Source organism: Eriocheir sinensis, chromosome 54, assembly GCF_024679095.1.
Source record: "Eriocheir sinensis breed Jianghai 21 chromosome 54, ASM2467909v1, whole genome shotgun sequence".
Lineage (NCBI taxonomy): Eukaryota > Metazoa > Arthropoda > Malacostraca > Decapoda > Varunidae > Eriocheir > Eriocheir sinensis.
Genome location: NC_066562.1, coordinates 4,810,452 through 4,826,950, shown reverse-complemented (window position 1 = coordinate 4,826,950; position 16,499 = coordinate 4,810,452). Strand labels below are relative to the sequence as shown.

At 38.5% G+C, this 16,499-nt stretch overlaps 1 protein-coding gene across 1 annotated transcript in view; it reads right to left on the bottom strand.

The window, feature by feature from the left end:
- The window catches only part of LOC126983581 (dual specificity tyrosine-phosphorylation-regulated kinase 2-like), a 69,224-nt gene extending 53,347 nt beyond the window's left edge, over nt 1-15,877 (bottom strand). Inside the window, exon 1 of the mRNA XM_050836380.1 lies at nt 13,780-15,877. Within this exon, the coding sequence (XP_050692337.1) occupies nt 13,780-15,006 (1,227 nt within the window). The 5' untranslated portion in view covers nt 15,007-15,877. The remainder of the gene's footprint in view (nt 1-13,779) is intronic.
- Nucleotides 15,878-16,499: the final 622 nt, after the last annotated feature.

The following is a 16,499-nucleotide window of genomic DNA, read 5'->3' as shown; positions in this document are numbered from 1 at the left end:
TGAAAATACTCAACCACTCAGCCACCGTGTTCGTATGTGCGTGTGTGTGTGTGTGTGTGTGTGTGTGTGCAATGCCTATAGTACAAAAATAGCATACGAGGAACGGTTATCTTTCTCGTTTCCAGTTTTTATCAATTCTTGCGTAAATATTTAGTTTGTATATAAGCCCTCTTGGAATTCGAACAGCTGTGAAGGTAAAAGAACAATACAAGACATACAAGTAAGTCATCTCCGTAGTGTAAAAAATAATCTGTAATAATGTTAAGTTTTCATACATGTTGCTTTTAAATTCAAAATAAAATCAAGTATCAAAAGTAATAAAAAATAACATGCGTGCAATAGTTATCTTTTAATATTTCTCTATTCATCTTCCGTATTACTCTTCATGTAAAAAATAATCTGTAATAATGGTAGTTTTCATACATCTTGCTTTTAAATTCAAAATAAAATCAAGTATCAAAAGTAACAAAAAAATTACATGCGTGCAACTCTTATCTTTCATATTTCTCTGTTCATATATAAAAAATAATAACTGAAATGATCATGCTGGCTTTTAAAACACGGAGAATATATAACTTTTTAAAATTCAATACTTATAGCAGTAATACCAAAACAGAACAAAAAAAATACCATACAAGGAACCATTATATATCTTTCTTCTTTTCAAATACAAATAATCCAGAGATATTATTAAGTCTGCCTGCTTTTAATTTAGTAGATACGACTATACAAAAAATAAATAATAAAATATATCTATCGTTAATCTTTCTGCTTTCTCGCATTATATAAGAAATAAACTATAATAATCCCGATATATTTCACTATACAAAAAATAAATAATACCATCTATTTATCGGTAATCTTTCTTTCTCGCTTCATACATAAAAAAAAACTATAATAATCCCATATTTCAAAGCCCTGCCTTTAAACTTCACAATAACCACCAGATCTAAGGAAGTGGAAGTGTTTACCTCTAGCTTATCTTTTTTATAATCATTACAGTCATACAAACAAAATAGAGAAGAATATAATTGAGCCGTCTTTCCTAATTTACTACATATAAAAGTACTTATTATTCTTATCAGGTTAATTTGCTAGAATGTTTACCTCAACTTCTACGGTATGTTTAGCTTATCTTCTTTATATTCTAAAAACAAAATAGAAAAAGAACATGATTAAGTCGTCTTTCTTAATTTACATATAAAAAGTACTAATTATTCTTATCAGGTTAATTTGCTAGAATGTTTAGCTCAACTTCTACTTTATGTTTAGTTTATCTTTATATTCTAGAAACAAAATAGAAAAAGAATATAATTATGTCTTTTTTTTTATTTACTACATATAAAAAGTAGTATATACTAATTATTCTTATCAGGTTAATTTGCGAGAATGGTCAGAGAAACTTCAATGTTTAGTTTATATATCTTCTTTATATTCTACAAACAAAATAGAAAATAATATAATGGAGTCGTCTTTCTTAATTTGCTACATATAAAGAGCACTATATAATCTTTTCAGGTTAACTTGCGAAACTGTTTAGCTGAACTTCGATAAATTAAACACGTGTAACAGTTTAGCAAAAAGGAAAATAACACGAATTAATCATCTTTCTTATCCATCTTCATATATAAAGGAAACTCACAATCACGTAATCTTTCAAATTGCGAAATATTAACTTTGGCTTCTTTAAATTCAGTAAGACAAAAATTATATGTACACAAAAAAAAAACTACATACCTACGTCAGTCAGTCATCTTATTTTCACTCTTCATATAAAAGTAAACCAATAATAATCACGTAATTTTTCAATCTGCCTTAATATATACGTAGCCTTTAAATTCAATACGTAGTTACACACAATAACGTCCGTCAGTCAGTCATCTTATTTTCGCTCTTCATATAAAAGTAAACCAATAATTATCACGTAATCTTTCAAACTGCCTAAATAAATAGCCTTTAAATTCAATACGTAGTTAAAATTAGTAAGAATTAATAGAGTAAAAAGAATAAGAAGAAAAATATATCACAGTACGTCAATCTCTCAATTCCTATTCTTTCTTCATTGCGACTGCAGATTCTCAATTATCTTTTTCTGCAACCTTGAAATTAAACTCGAATTAATACCAATACGAGAAGAAAAATAACACATCCACATCAAGCGGTCATCTTTCTTATTTATCTCTTCATAACAACAAAAAACACACTAATAATCTCGTCACCTTTCCAACACCAAGCTCTTCATTCTAGTCCCGTTATGACCAAATCTTGAGGCAGTGGAGGTTAATAGCAACAATACAACGATGCAGGACGTTACGTAAAGGAGAACGCGAAGAGGGCGAGCTGGCAACACTGTCTGCCATATGGAGGGGGAGTGTGCGTGTATGTGTGTGTGTGTGTGTGTACCTGACCATCTAGGCAGGTGTGGTTGGCTAGCTGGCGGGGGCACACACACACACACACACACACACACACACACACACACACACACACACACACACACACACACACACAGACTTACATACATACATACACTTAAATGCATACATACACACACACACAAAGAAACGTACACACACGCACACAAAGGGCTCACACACACACACAGCACAGGCCACTCACGCACATACATATAATATAACCTCCACACATAAACACCTCTCTCTCTCTCTCTCTCTCTCTCTCTCATATCGTACGGTACGGCGGTTAGATAAGATCATTCGAAAGAGAGAGAGAGAGAGAGAGAGAGAGAGAGAGAGAGAGAGAGAGAGAGAGAGAGAGAGAGAGGAAGCAAAGTGTAACAAAAGTGGAAAGAAAAATAGAATAAGAAGTGAGTGAAGGACAAAACGAAGAAGGAAGGAGAGAAAAGAAAAGAAGGAAGGAAAGAAAGGAGAAACTAAGAAAGGAAGGAAATGACGAAAACCAAGAAGAAAGGAAAAGAAAGAAGGAAGAAAACGAATATTAAAAGCAGTATATTAGAAGAAAACGAAAATAAACCAAACAATAAATGAAAGAGAAAAGGACTTAAAAGAAGAATAAAACAAAGAAATATGAAGAAAATGAAAAATCAGATAAAGAAACACGAGAAGAAAATCAAAATAACACTGGGAAAGGCAGAGAGAGAGAGAGAGAGAGAGAGAGAGAGAGAGAGAGAGAGAGAGGTAAGCCCAGTAGCCATCTGCCGTGCACACAAATCCTCCGTTACCTGCTAATATAGGCCAGACGTACACACACATACACACACACACACACACACACACACATACACGGACAATTCCTACATCTTATTCTTAATCTTTTCCTGTCTCCTTGCAATATACACACACACACACACACACACACACACACACACACACACACACACACACACACACGGACACTTCCAACATTTTTTTCTTAATCTTTTCCTGTCTCCTTGCAATACACACACACACACACACACACACACACACACACACACACACACACACACACACACACACACACACACACAGGTAAAACGAGGCAATAAATAACCTTCGCTTGGATACGTGTAATCAATATTCAAAGCACACACACACACACACACACACACACACAATATTAAGGGACAAGAGTTAGCGCCAAAAATGGTTTGACAAAAGACACGCCCATTCTCTCTCTCTCTCTCTCTCTCTCTCTCTCTAGGAATGAGTCACGATGGAACTGAACTAACTGATTCAAGTCCTCCTCCTCCTCCTCCTCCTCTTCTTCCCTCTTTTTTTTTTTTTTGTTTGTTTGAGGAAAATGAAGGAGAGGAAAATAAGAGGGAAAAAGGCGTCGTTGTTATCCTTATTTAAGTTTAAGGGGAGCAATTTCCTCTCTCTCTCTCTCTCTCTCTCTCTCTCTCTCTCTCTCTGCTAATTAAGCCCTGTGTTGTGTCTGACTTTTGTAAACATCAATTCTCTCTCTCTCTCTCTCTCTCTCTCTCTCTCTCTCTCTCTCTCTCTCTCTCTCTCGTATTACTCAGATTGCTTTGTCTATCCGTTTCTTTGTAACCATATCAGCAATCTCTCTCTCTCTCTCTCTCTCTCTCTCTCTCTCTCTCTCTCTCTCTCTCTCAGTTGGTCACACTGCCAAGCGTAATCAGTGTTGCCACATCAGGTCACACACCCTTAGTAAGACATTTGTACACTTCCTTGTCTGATCTTACATGGCAACACTGTGTGACTGACTGCTTTTGTATGTATGTGTGTGTGTGTGTGTGTGTGTGTGATTAGCAGTAGCTTGTTGTGTGTACATGTAGGGTAGTGGTGCTTTGTGTGTGTGTGTGCGTATGTGTGTGTGTGTGTGTGCGTGTGTGTGTGTGTGTGTGCGTGTGTGTATATGTGTGTGTGTGTGTGTACCCGGAAGACTGGTAAGGTTGTGGTTTAGCATCTGCACAGCCTCCTCCTCCAGCTCCTCCTCCTCCTCTTTATTCAATCGGTTTCCTCTTCCTCCTCTTCCCTACTCGAATCTCTTTCCTCCTCCTCTTCCTCTACATAATATTTTCCTCCTCCTCCTCTTTCGATCTTTCACGCTTCTTTTTTTCTCCTTTTTTCTTTTTATTCTTCCTCCTCCTCCTCCTCCCTACCCAAATCTCTTTCCTCCTCTTCTTTCTCAACATATCTTTTCCTCCTCCTCCTCTTTCGAGCTTTCACGCTTCTTTTTTCTCCTTTTTATTTTTATTCCTCTTCTTCCTTCTCCTTCTCCTCCTCTTTCATGTTATGTTTTCCTCTTCTCTTCTCTCATTTTTATTCCTCCATCTCCTCTTCCCTCATTTTTTTCCCACCATCTCCTCTTCCTTCATATCTGTTCCTCCTCTTCCCTCATTTGTGTTCTTCTTGTTCCTCCTCCTCCTCCTCCTTTTCCCTCATTTCTTCCTCCTCCTCCACCTCCTCTCTATTCGATCTCTTCCTTCCTCCTCCTCCTCCTCATTAAATCATCATTCTCTTTGTTTTCCTCCACCTTCTCTTCCTTCTCCTCCTTAGTTTCCTCATCGTCCCCTCATCATCATAATCATCTTCCTCCTCCTCTTCCTTCCCCTCCTCCTCCTCCTCTTCCTCTTTGTGGTATGTGGACGGTACATCCATAACGACATTCTTCTCTCTCTCTCTCAAGCTGAAAATACTATAGATGACAATGAAGGTGACTGAGAGAGAGAGAGAGAGAGAGAGAGAGAGAGAGAGAGAGAGAGAGAGAGAGAGAGAGAGAGAGAATCAAAGAAAAATCAATAGTCGGTCTCTCCTTCTATTGAGTCAAATAAAAAATAAATGGTTGAGAACAGAGAGAAAAAAAGAAAGAGAAAATGAACAGAAAGAAATAAAAGAAGAATGAAAGAACAAACAAGTAAAATAATAAAAATAATTACGTAGAGATAACTGAGGATAATAATAAAATAAAAATAATAATAATGATAATATTGAACCATAAACGAGATAACGAGGGCGGTAAAAGCTCTGAGGAGGAGGAGGAGGAAGAGGAGGAGGAGGAGGAAGATACCGGAAAGACTACAAAGAAATATAAATGAAATGAAAATAAAAAGAAGTGAAAAAAGGAAAGAAAAGATGAAGAAAAGGAGGAGGAGGAAGAGGGGGAGGAGGAAGATAACAAAAAGAATACAAAGAAATATAAATGAAAATAAAAAGAAGTGAAAAGGGAGAGAAAAGATGAAGAGGAGGAGGAGGAGGAGGAGGATAAGAAGAGCTGAGGAGGACTGAGAGAAGAAACAAAGAGAGGACAAAGAGGACAAGAAAATAAAATAAAATAAGGACACGGGAGGAGGAAGAAGAGGAAGAGGAGGAGGACAAAGACGAGAACAAAGGGAGGTAATGAGGACGAGATGAGGAAAAAAAAGAGGAAAAGGACAAGGAAAAGGGAAGAACAGGAGAGAAAAAGAGGAAGAAGAAGAAGAAGAGGAGGAGGAGGAGGACGAGGAGGACTAAGATAACAAAGGGATGGCAATAAAAAAGGGACAAAGGGTAGAAGAAGAAGATAAAACAAAAGAAGAAGAAAGAAGAAGAAAAGGAGGAGGAAGAGGAAGAAGAGGTTGAGACAAAGCAACATAACAAAGAAAGGACAAAGAGGAAAGGAAAACAAAGGAAGAACGAGATAGAAAGAAAGGAAGAAGGAAGAAGAAGAACAAAAGAAAAACAAGAGATAGAGAGAAAGAAAGGAAGAAGGAATAAAAAGAACAAAGAAAAGGAAGAAGGAATAAAAAGAACAAAGAGGAGGAAGAGAAGAGCAGATAACAGAGGGAGAGAGGACAAAGAACAAGAGAAAGAAAGGAAGAACCAAAAAGGAACCACTAGAGAAGAGAGAGAGAGAGAGAGAGAGAGAGAGAGAGAGAGAGAGAGAGAGAGAGAGAGAGAGATGAGGAGGAGGATAGATTGGGTACGTTTTGGGATGAGACTGAGTACGATATTTTGCCGGCAGACTGAACCTAACCTGCTCCCCTAACCTAACCTAGTACACTTGACCTAGTATTCTTTTTGTGCCGATGTCTTTATTATTATTATTATTATTATTAGTAGTAGTAGTAGTAGTAGTAGTAGTAGTAGTAGTAGTAGTAGTAGTGGTGGTGGTGGTGGTAGTAGTAGTAGTAGTAGTAATAGTAGTGGTAGTAGTAGTAGTGGTAGTAGTATTGGCAGTAGTAGTAGTAGTAGTAGTAGTAGAAGTATAGAAAGGGAAAAGAAAAAGGAAAGGAAGGTGAAAATATGATAAAAAAATTGATGAAAGATGAAAGAAAAGATGAAAAGAAGAAAAGGAAAAGATGAAAAATAGGATGAAAGAAAAAACACTAGAGAAAAAACGAAGAATGAAATAAAAGAAACCGAAAAAAAGGGAAAGCAAATAAAAAAAAAAGAATAATGAGAGGGAAAAGAAAAAGGGGAGCAGGAGGAAGAGGAGAAAAACAGAAAGTATATCAACAGCAACAATAATAATAAAACCAAGGCAAATAAAACACATGAATAAGATAATGAAAACTTAAATAGACAAGAAACAAACAAAGAAATACAGAACGCAAATACAGAGAGAACAGTATAGACATCACACACACACACACACACACACAATATATATATACAAGAAAAAAATAGTTATACATATGGAAGCGTATAAATGGAGAAAATAAAGTTAAAATACATATATATAAAAAAAAAGAGAAACTGTGTAGATAATTAGTATATAGATAGATAGATAGAGAGAGAGAGAGAGAGAGAGAGAGAGAGAGAGAGAGAGAGAGAGAGAGAGAGAGAGAGAGAGAGAGAGAGAGAGAGAGAGAGAGAGACTGGCAAAATCATAGTACCTAGCTTACATACACATAAAAAAAGTATATTATGCAGACGAAAAATAACAGAGAACTAACAATAACAACAGATAGAAATACACCCATAAATAAAGAGAAGGATGAAAAGATAGAAGCAGAACCAAAGAAGAAAGCAAGAAAACCCGATCGACACGTAAATGGGACAGATAAAGAGGAGAGGATACAAGACGATTAGAAGAGACAGAAAGACGAAAAAGAGATCAGGAAACAAAGCCATAAAACAAAGGAAGCATAGGTTGAGTAAAGATGGAGGAGGAGAATAGAGGAGATAAATAAAATGGTGGATAGCAAGACAGGAAAACTAACAGATAAAAGAGGAAACAAGTAAAGATAAAAAAATAATAATAATAATAATGAGTATAGACGAGAGAGGATATGGTGAAAAAGGAAAACTATGAGAAAAGACAAATGGTGAAGAAAGACAGGAAGAGAACATATGATAAAGGAGAGAGAGAAGATAGAGAAAAAGATAGATAGAAATTGAATAAAGTGGAGAGAGAGACAGGAAAAGAGAACATAATAATGATAAAGGAGGAAAAGAAGATAAAGAAAAAGATGGATAGAAATTGCAAAACGCGTCGAGAGAGAGAGAGAGAGAGAGAGAGAGAGAGAGAGAGAGAGAGAGAGAGAGAGAGAGAGTTAGCCCCTTTAAAATACATGGTTGTTATTATGTCAGCCACTCCTTCACTCAGTCAGTTTGTCAATCAGTTAAAAAGTTACTTAGTCAACCAGGCAACCACTCACTCAGTTCTTCAATCAGTTAATCAATCAGTCAGTCAGTCACCCAGTCAGTAAATCAGTCAGTCAAATGTCTAGTCAATCAGTCAACCATTTAATCAGGCAGTCAGTTAGTCAGTCAGCCACGCACAATTTTCCAGTCAGTTAGTCAGCGAGCCAGATAGCCAGTCAGTCAGTCAGCGAGCCAGATAGCCAGTCAGTCACTCACTCACTCACTCATCCAACCAATCAGAAACGAGGACGTCCGTGTGGGTGTGCGTGTGTGTGTGTGTGAGTGAGTGTGTGTGTGTGTGTGTGTGTGTTACATAAGAGATAAGTGCCTCCATAATCCATTAGGCTTAGAAACAAACACGAACGGACTTGTGTAATAAGAAGAAAGATGAAAAAGAAGAAATAAGATGAAGAACGTGTTGAAAGAATATATACTGCTAAAGAAATAAAGGACTTAGGAAAATAAGGGATGAAATAGAAGGAACAGGAAAAAATAAAGAATAAATAGAAGGAACAGGAAAAATAGGAAAAAATGAAGAGAAAATTAAAATTATGAGAATGGGAAAAGAAAAATGAAGGAAGGAGAAGATGAAGAGAAGATGAGGATGGGAAAAGAAAAAGAAAGGAAGGAGAAGAAGATGAAGAGAAGATAAAAAAGATGATAGAAAAATACTAAGAAAAAATAAATAACAAAATTGAAGGAAGAAATAACAAAATAGACAATAAAGAAATAGAGAAATTAAGAAAATAAGAAACAAGTGCATTAGGAACATATGAAACATTATTATTATTATTATCATTATCATTATTATTATTATTATTATTATTACTGATATATAAGGTTAAATTAAATAATGGGGTGTCCTTTTATATAATTATGGAGTTTCAATTAATATGATAGAAAGCTTAATTAACACAACACTGCATAGACACTTCAATATATGTCTGTCTGTATGTATGTATGTCTGTATGTATGTATATATGTATGAAAAACTGAACATACGGACTTACGATGCATAAAAATATTAGAACGTAGGTGTTATGTATGTATGTATGTATGTATGTATGTGTATGTATGTATGAATGAAAAAATAAATATATGGAATAACTTTACATATTGTTTTTATTTACAATTTTGAACATGGCAATATTAACACCCTTGAGAGAGAGAGAGAGAGAGAGAGAGAGAGAGAGAGAGAGAGAGAGAGAGAGAGAGAGAGAGAGAGAGAGAGAGAGAGAGAGAGAGAGAGAGACTATCACATACATGACTGTTATGATACACCTGCCTACACATGAACGGTTCTTTATTACACCTTAATGCACACACACACACACACACACACACACACACACAAACTAAATACTGTGAAATTATTATAATGATGATGACGATGAAGGTGAAGAGAATTTTAAGAGGAAAAAGGAAGACAGTGAGTAAAGAAGAAAAAGATGCAGATGATGATGATGAGAAGGAGGAAGTAAAGGAGGAAGAAAAAATGATAAAAAACAAAACCACAAAACAAGAGAAAGAGGAGGAGGAAGAGGAAGGGAAGAAAAAGAAGAAAGAATAAGACGGAATGAGGAAGAGGAAGAGAAGAAAAAGAAGGAATAAAGAATGATAAAGAACAAGATGGGAAGAAAAATAGGATAATAAGCAAAATAAGGAATAAAGAATAATAAAGAACAAGATGGGAAGAAAAATAGGATAATAAGCAAAATAAGGAAGAAAACATAAAAACAAACAGAAAGAGAGGAAGAGGAAGAGTTTGGAAAGTTTCGTTTAGTCGGCGCTACATCTGTGGTCATATGCCGGAGATACAGAAAGAAGGGGAAGGAATTATAGGTACACAAAGGAGAAGGGAACAGACCCCAGGAGACGGGACACAACCCCCGATTAATACCTGGTACCCATTCACTGCTGGGTGGACAGGGGTGTAGGGTATCGGAAAAGCCGGCCAAATTTTTCCACTCCGCCCGGGAATCGAACCCAGGCTTTAGGTTGTGAGCCGAGTGTGCTAACCACTGCACCACGAAGCCCTCCCCAATAGAGAGAGGAGGAGGAGGAAAAGGAAGAAAGAGAAAAAGGAGATAGGAAGCAAGAACAAATACAACACTAGTGGACTTTTTCCTACATAAACATCCTTGAACCTTCTCTGAGCAGGTAAGCAAAAATAGTATTACCAGAACAAAACAAAAAATCGAAACACTCTCTAGCGGCGCGAAGCAGAGAGATAAGAGACGCGAGTGTGTGCTGATAACAGAACTTAGAGAGGAGATAAGGATAATAAGTATGGCAGACCCTCACACACACACACACACACACACACACACACACACACACACACACACACACTCACTTCCCTTCCTCTCCTTTTCTTCCCTTCCCTTCCTCTCCTTTTTTTCCATCCCTTCCTTTGTTCTTCATTTTAACGTCCTCCCTACACACACACACACACACACACACACACACACATACACTTCCCTTCCCTTCCTCTCCTTTTTTTTCCATCCCTTCCTTTGTTCTTCATTTTAACGTCCTCCCTACACACACACACACACACACACACACAAATCATGAGGACGAGACAGACAGACAGACAGACACCGTTAAGAACTTGGTGGAATTTATAGAAAGGTGCGTCACGACTCCACACAGAAGTTTAGGAAGGATTTATATGAGGCAATAAGCTTCATCTCTCGGGGACACGACGAGCATAACTCACTCCTATATGACTACAACTGAAGATATATACGTAATAAGGAAATAATCATCACTTTGGACAATAATAAAGAAAATTGAAATGTAATCGTACTTCATGTTCTAAAATTTTGTTGTTGCCAATAAGTATTTCCCTTGGTACAACTGAAGATATACCTATGTATATAACAAAAAAATTAATCACCACATTGGACAAATAGTAAAGAAAATTGAAATGTAATAGTACTTCATGTTCTAAAATTTTGTTGTTGCCAATAAGTATTTCTCTTAACACTTCTTTATAACTACAACTGGATATACAGAAAGAAATTAACACAAAAGATATCACATTAAGAAAACTGAAATGTATATAAAAAAAAACACATCCGTAAGGTTTGATAGCAAGTTACCTACCTATTAGTCTCTTAACACTACTTAAAATTGATTGATAGAAAAATAGTTAGGCTAACCACCCAAAATAACAAGTAAATATAAACATAGGTACTAGACAACAACTCCCTTCATATTGTAAATTCTGATAAGTTACTGACAAACATCTCTCCACACTCCTTGTTTTACTTCAATTTGGATATACAGAAAAATAGTAACCATAAAAAATGACAAATTAATAAAGGAATCAGACAGCATCTCCCAACATATAGTAAATTCTGAGGTTACTGTCAAATATCTCTCCACACTCTTTGTTTTACTTCAATTTGGATGAACAGAAAAAATACTTATCACCAGAAACGACAAATAAATATAGAAATTTTAGACAACTCCCTTCATATTGTAAATTTTGGTAAGTTACTGACAAATCTCTCTTCACACTCCTCTATAACTGACCAAATGAATATATACCCTACGACAACAAAACTACCACCTCAGATGAAAAGATATAGAAAAATGACTAAAAACACTTCATAATCGTAAATTTTGACAGGTAACAATTATATACAATCTCTTAAAGCCTCTCACGAGTCGATCACCAATAATGTAAATCACTTAGGCCTAAGTACCACGATATAAAACGATTGATGCTCATTTGACTTCATTTCCTAACCAAAACAAGATACCTAACAATGTTCCTAGTGATTGTTTTTATTATGCTACCAAATTTACACATATATACTACTACTACTACTACAACTATCACTACTACAATAAGTACACCACTATTAACACTGCAACCACTATCACTTCTTCAATTATGAGACTCCTACTACTATTGATATACTACTACTACTACTACTACTACTTCGAACCTTATCTAGACTCCAATAAAAAAAAATTAATGTTAGTATTTCAAATCTTGCTGTTTAATGTTTTTTTCATCATCACGATCTCGGTTAATCCCAGATGCTTTACACTATTTATATCAGCTATTCAGACCGAGAAGTGCTGTCATTCTTATATATATCTAGGTTGCAGATTCTCTCTCTCTCTCTCTCTCTCTCTCTCTCTCTCTCTACATATCTTGCTCTTCGGGTGTTGTTAGGTTATCTCTCTCTCTCTCTCTCTCTCTCTCTCTCTCTATTGGTTCTCTTACTACGGTACATATTTTCCTTCTTGGATGTTGCTAGGTTATTCCTCTCTCTCTCTCTCTCTCTCTCTCTCTCTCTCTCTCTCTCTCTTCCTTCTTCCTTTGAACGGTCATAAGCATTTGCACATTCAGGTCAGGTGACCGTGTGTGTGTGTGTGTGTGTGTGTGTGTGTGTGTGTGTGTGTGTGTGTGAGAGAGAGAGAGAGAGAGAGAGAGAGAGAGAGAGAGAGAGAGAGAGAGAGAGAGACAAACAGTTTAACAATATTACTGAGATGTGTGATAGAGAGAGAGAGAGAGAGAGAGAGAGAGAGAGAGAGAGAGAGAGACTGACTATCCGTTTAGCAATATAACTGAGATGTGTGATAGGCTGCCGCAGAGAGAGAGAGAGAGAGAGAGAGAGAGAGAGAGAGAGAGAGAGAGAGAGAATTGTGAGTAATCCAAACGGGAAGATGTGAATTCCTGGTGTGTGACGTGTTTTAAGAGCGAGCGAGAGAATTTGACCGTTAAAAAAAAAAAATAATAAAAAAAACGAAAAAACACACACACGGGACAATAAAAGAAACAAGTAAACAGTACAAACTACCCAAACAACATCAGTAAACGAGACACCAACCACTCAATCAATGTATTCATACATTTCCTTTCTTAGTCTATTCAATTGCCCTTTGTCAGGTCTATTTCCTTCTTTGCTTATTACTACCTTTCAGACTCCTTCTCTCTTCCTCTACTTTCTTATTCGACTTTCTATTATATTTTTTCTACTTTCATTCCTTAGTCTTACTCGCTAATCATTACTTCTTCCCTTTTTCTACTTTTTAATCTACGTTTCTTCCTTATTACTATACTCTCTTCCACGACTTTCTTTTTTATTTTTTCTACTTTCTTTAGTCTCCTTTCTTACTTGCTGATCATTACTTCTCCCCTATTCTACTTTCTAATCTACGTTTCTTCCTTATTCTACTTTTCTTTCTTGTTCTTTTTGCCTTATTGCTATTCTCTGTTTCTCTACTTTCTATTCAATTTCTTCTACTTTCGTTCCTTAGTCTACTTTCTTACTCGCTAATCATTACTTCTTCCCTATTCTACTTTCTAATCTACGTTTCTTCCTTATTCTACTTTTCTTTCTTGTTCTTTCTAATCTACGTTTCTTCCTTATTCTACTTTTCTTTCTTGTTCTTTATTCCTTATTACTAATCTATCTTCCTCTACTTTATTCTACCTTTCTTTCTTGTTCTTTTTGCCTTAATATTATTCTCTCTTCCTCTACTTTCTATCCTAATCTACGTTTCTTCCTTATGCTTCTCTTTCTTGTTCTTTATTCATTATTACTATTTTCTCTTCCTCTACTTTCTATTCTATTTCCTCTACTTTCGTTCCTTACTCGCTAATCATTACTTCTTCCCTTATTGTACTTTCTAATCTAAGTTTCTTCCTTATTCTACATTTTTCTTAATTTTATCCTTATCACTATTCATTTGTACTCACCTTTATGCCACTTCTTCCCTGCTGCTTGAGGAGAACATTTTCCGGCTTCATGTCACAGTGGATGATCTTGTTTTTGTACAGCGCATCCAAACACAAGAGTAGGCTGTGTGCAAACTTTCTCACCAGCTGCAAACTGAAGCCCATGAACTTATTTTTCTTTATGAGCTCGTACAGGTTTATGGAGAGCAGCTCGAAGGTGATACAGGTGTGCGAACGGAAGGTGAAGTGATCGAACATGTGTATGATATTCATCGTGTTGTCCTTATCCTGTTTCCTAAGGTGCTCCAGGATGCGGATCTCCTCCTGGGCTTGTCTGTGAAACCTCTTCTCGTTACGAACAATCTTTAACGCTACGTGCAGGTGGCTTTTGTGGTCATAAGCCTTTACCACCTGTCCGAAACTACCCTTCCCGATTATTTTGAGCACTTCGTAGCGGTACTGGATGTGGTCGTGGGGTATATGGGCGTAGGAGCCCTGGTGGTCATCGTAACCGTAGTTCGAGGAGATGGCCTGATTGCCGGAGCCTATGATCCCGGGGCGCTTTTTGGCGTTAGCGCCGATGAAGTAGATCTGCGGGTAGTTAAATATTTCCTTGTGCTCGTAGGGCGTAAGTTTATTCATATAGTACTTCATCACCTGCTCCGGGGTGGCCACATAGGTCTTTGGTTGCCTGGTGGAGCCGTTTTTAAGGCTGGTGGAGTCAGCCGAGGGCGGCCTGACCACGGGGAGGCTGCCCGGCTGCTGTGTCTGCTGGTCCCCGCTGACTTGGCTAGACACGGAGTTCGTCTGGCCATTGTGCTCCGTGTTGGAGTTATTATCGTCAAACTCATAGAGCTGGTTGATGGCCGGCGCCCCACCAGTGGTCTTCATGGTGAGGGCCTGCTTGAGGGGGGGCAGGTGTGTGGTGGTGGTGGTGGTGCTCACGCTCACACCACCCCCTCCACCGCCACCTCCGCCGTCCAGGTAGTCCGTGGAGGTGTTGGTGGTGGTACTGTTGGTGGTGGCAGCGGCGTTGGAGAGCGGGGTGGTGGTGGTGGTGGTGTCGCCCGGGGAGCCTGCACCGTTGATGTTAGCGAGGAGGGACCGAGTTCGGGACAAGGGCATGGTGCTGTACGGCCCCAGACCTGACGCCAGCAGCCCTCCGCCGCCTCCTCCTCCTCCACCCCCGCCCCCGCCAACACCGACGCTCCTACAGGCCGTCTCCCTCTCCGTGGCAGCACATATCATAGCGAGGGGGGCAGCAGGGCAGGCACGGCAGCCATCTCCCCCAGCCTGCTGCTGCTCCACGCCAGCACACTAATACACACGCCAGCACACTAAAACACACGCCACACACACACGCACTGGCAGCTTTCTACACTCTCCGCCTTTATCCACCGGGCTCCATGGGGCTCTCCTGGTAATGCCACTAATTTCATCGACACAGCACGCCGCGCCACAGCCCCGTCCACCGGGAGGACCTACAAGGGACTCAGTGCATGAACGCTGAACAATGGACACCCCACGTCAATGTCCTCTGACGTCACAACCCAGCCGCCAATAACAGGACGAGGAGAAATGCTAAATACCGCCATTACTCAGAAACAAAGACCTCATTCCCTACATAAAACCACACAAAACTAGGATAAAACAAACAATTGAAATCTAGAATATACTCTTAAATAATGAAACCATTCTGAAATGCCGGGTAGAAGTGAGGAGATACAAAGAAATGGATTTAGTTTAGCAGCGCCGTTGGAAAAGCGGAGTCTGCCATGAATCTAAGTTGCCAGTAATAGGAAGTGTGAGCCATGGATTCACTCTTTTCTCCGCCTGCTAGCACGCAAACAGGAAGAATTTGCATTAATGATTTGTCACGAAAATAGCGTAGTAATGTGAGGCCAGACACGCACGCCCTGAGCCCCTCGTGCTGGCCTGCATAAATAGAGACGAGGCAACGTGGATGGCTGGCAGGCAAGCTCGCTATCAACGTTCCTGGCAAAACATTTCCCTGGCACATAAATAAAACATTCACGATGATCGATGTCCCCGTGTGGAGGCCTTACAAACAGAAAAGAAATAAAATCACACCTAATATTCTAAACTTAAATAAACTCGAAACTTTATTAGCCAGGTAAATGAGATAAAAGACATTTCTAGCCATCAGAATATAGGTATGTAATAAAACTATCGTGTATGTATTCCTCTAACATTTTTATTCGTGAGGTAAAGTAATCCGATAATCGATAATGAGGACTCGGGCCGAAGTCATGAGGAAATACGATACTTTGGCCGACTTGTGATCCACTCTTTGTCTGTCATGGGGCAGGGCGTGTGTGCGTGTGTGTGTGGCCTTGGTGCATCGCCCACGCCCCGCCTGCACCTCCGCCCCGCAGGCACACACGCCCGGAACTCTCCCTCCCCGCGTCAGCTGCAGTCTTGAAGGAAAATTGTTATTTCTCCATGATTGTTACGGCTCCCATTAGCCTGTATATTATCGTACATTGGCAACATCGTGACGTCACAGGCGCACGCACCCTAACTCTCACGAATGTAGAATCCTCTCCGGGGTTTAAGATGGCATAACTCATATTTCTAACCCCAACGACCATTAAAAGCGACATGAAATTACTGTAATGTAAAGGAAAACGAATGAATAGTTCACGGCATTATCGCACGTTGGCAAGGGATGACGTCATAGGCGCACTCGTCCAAACTCACAGAACTCATATCGCCTCCGG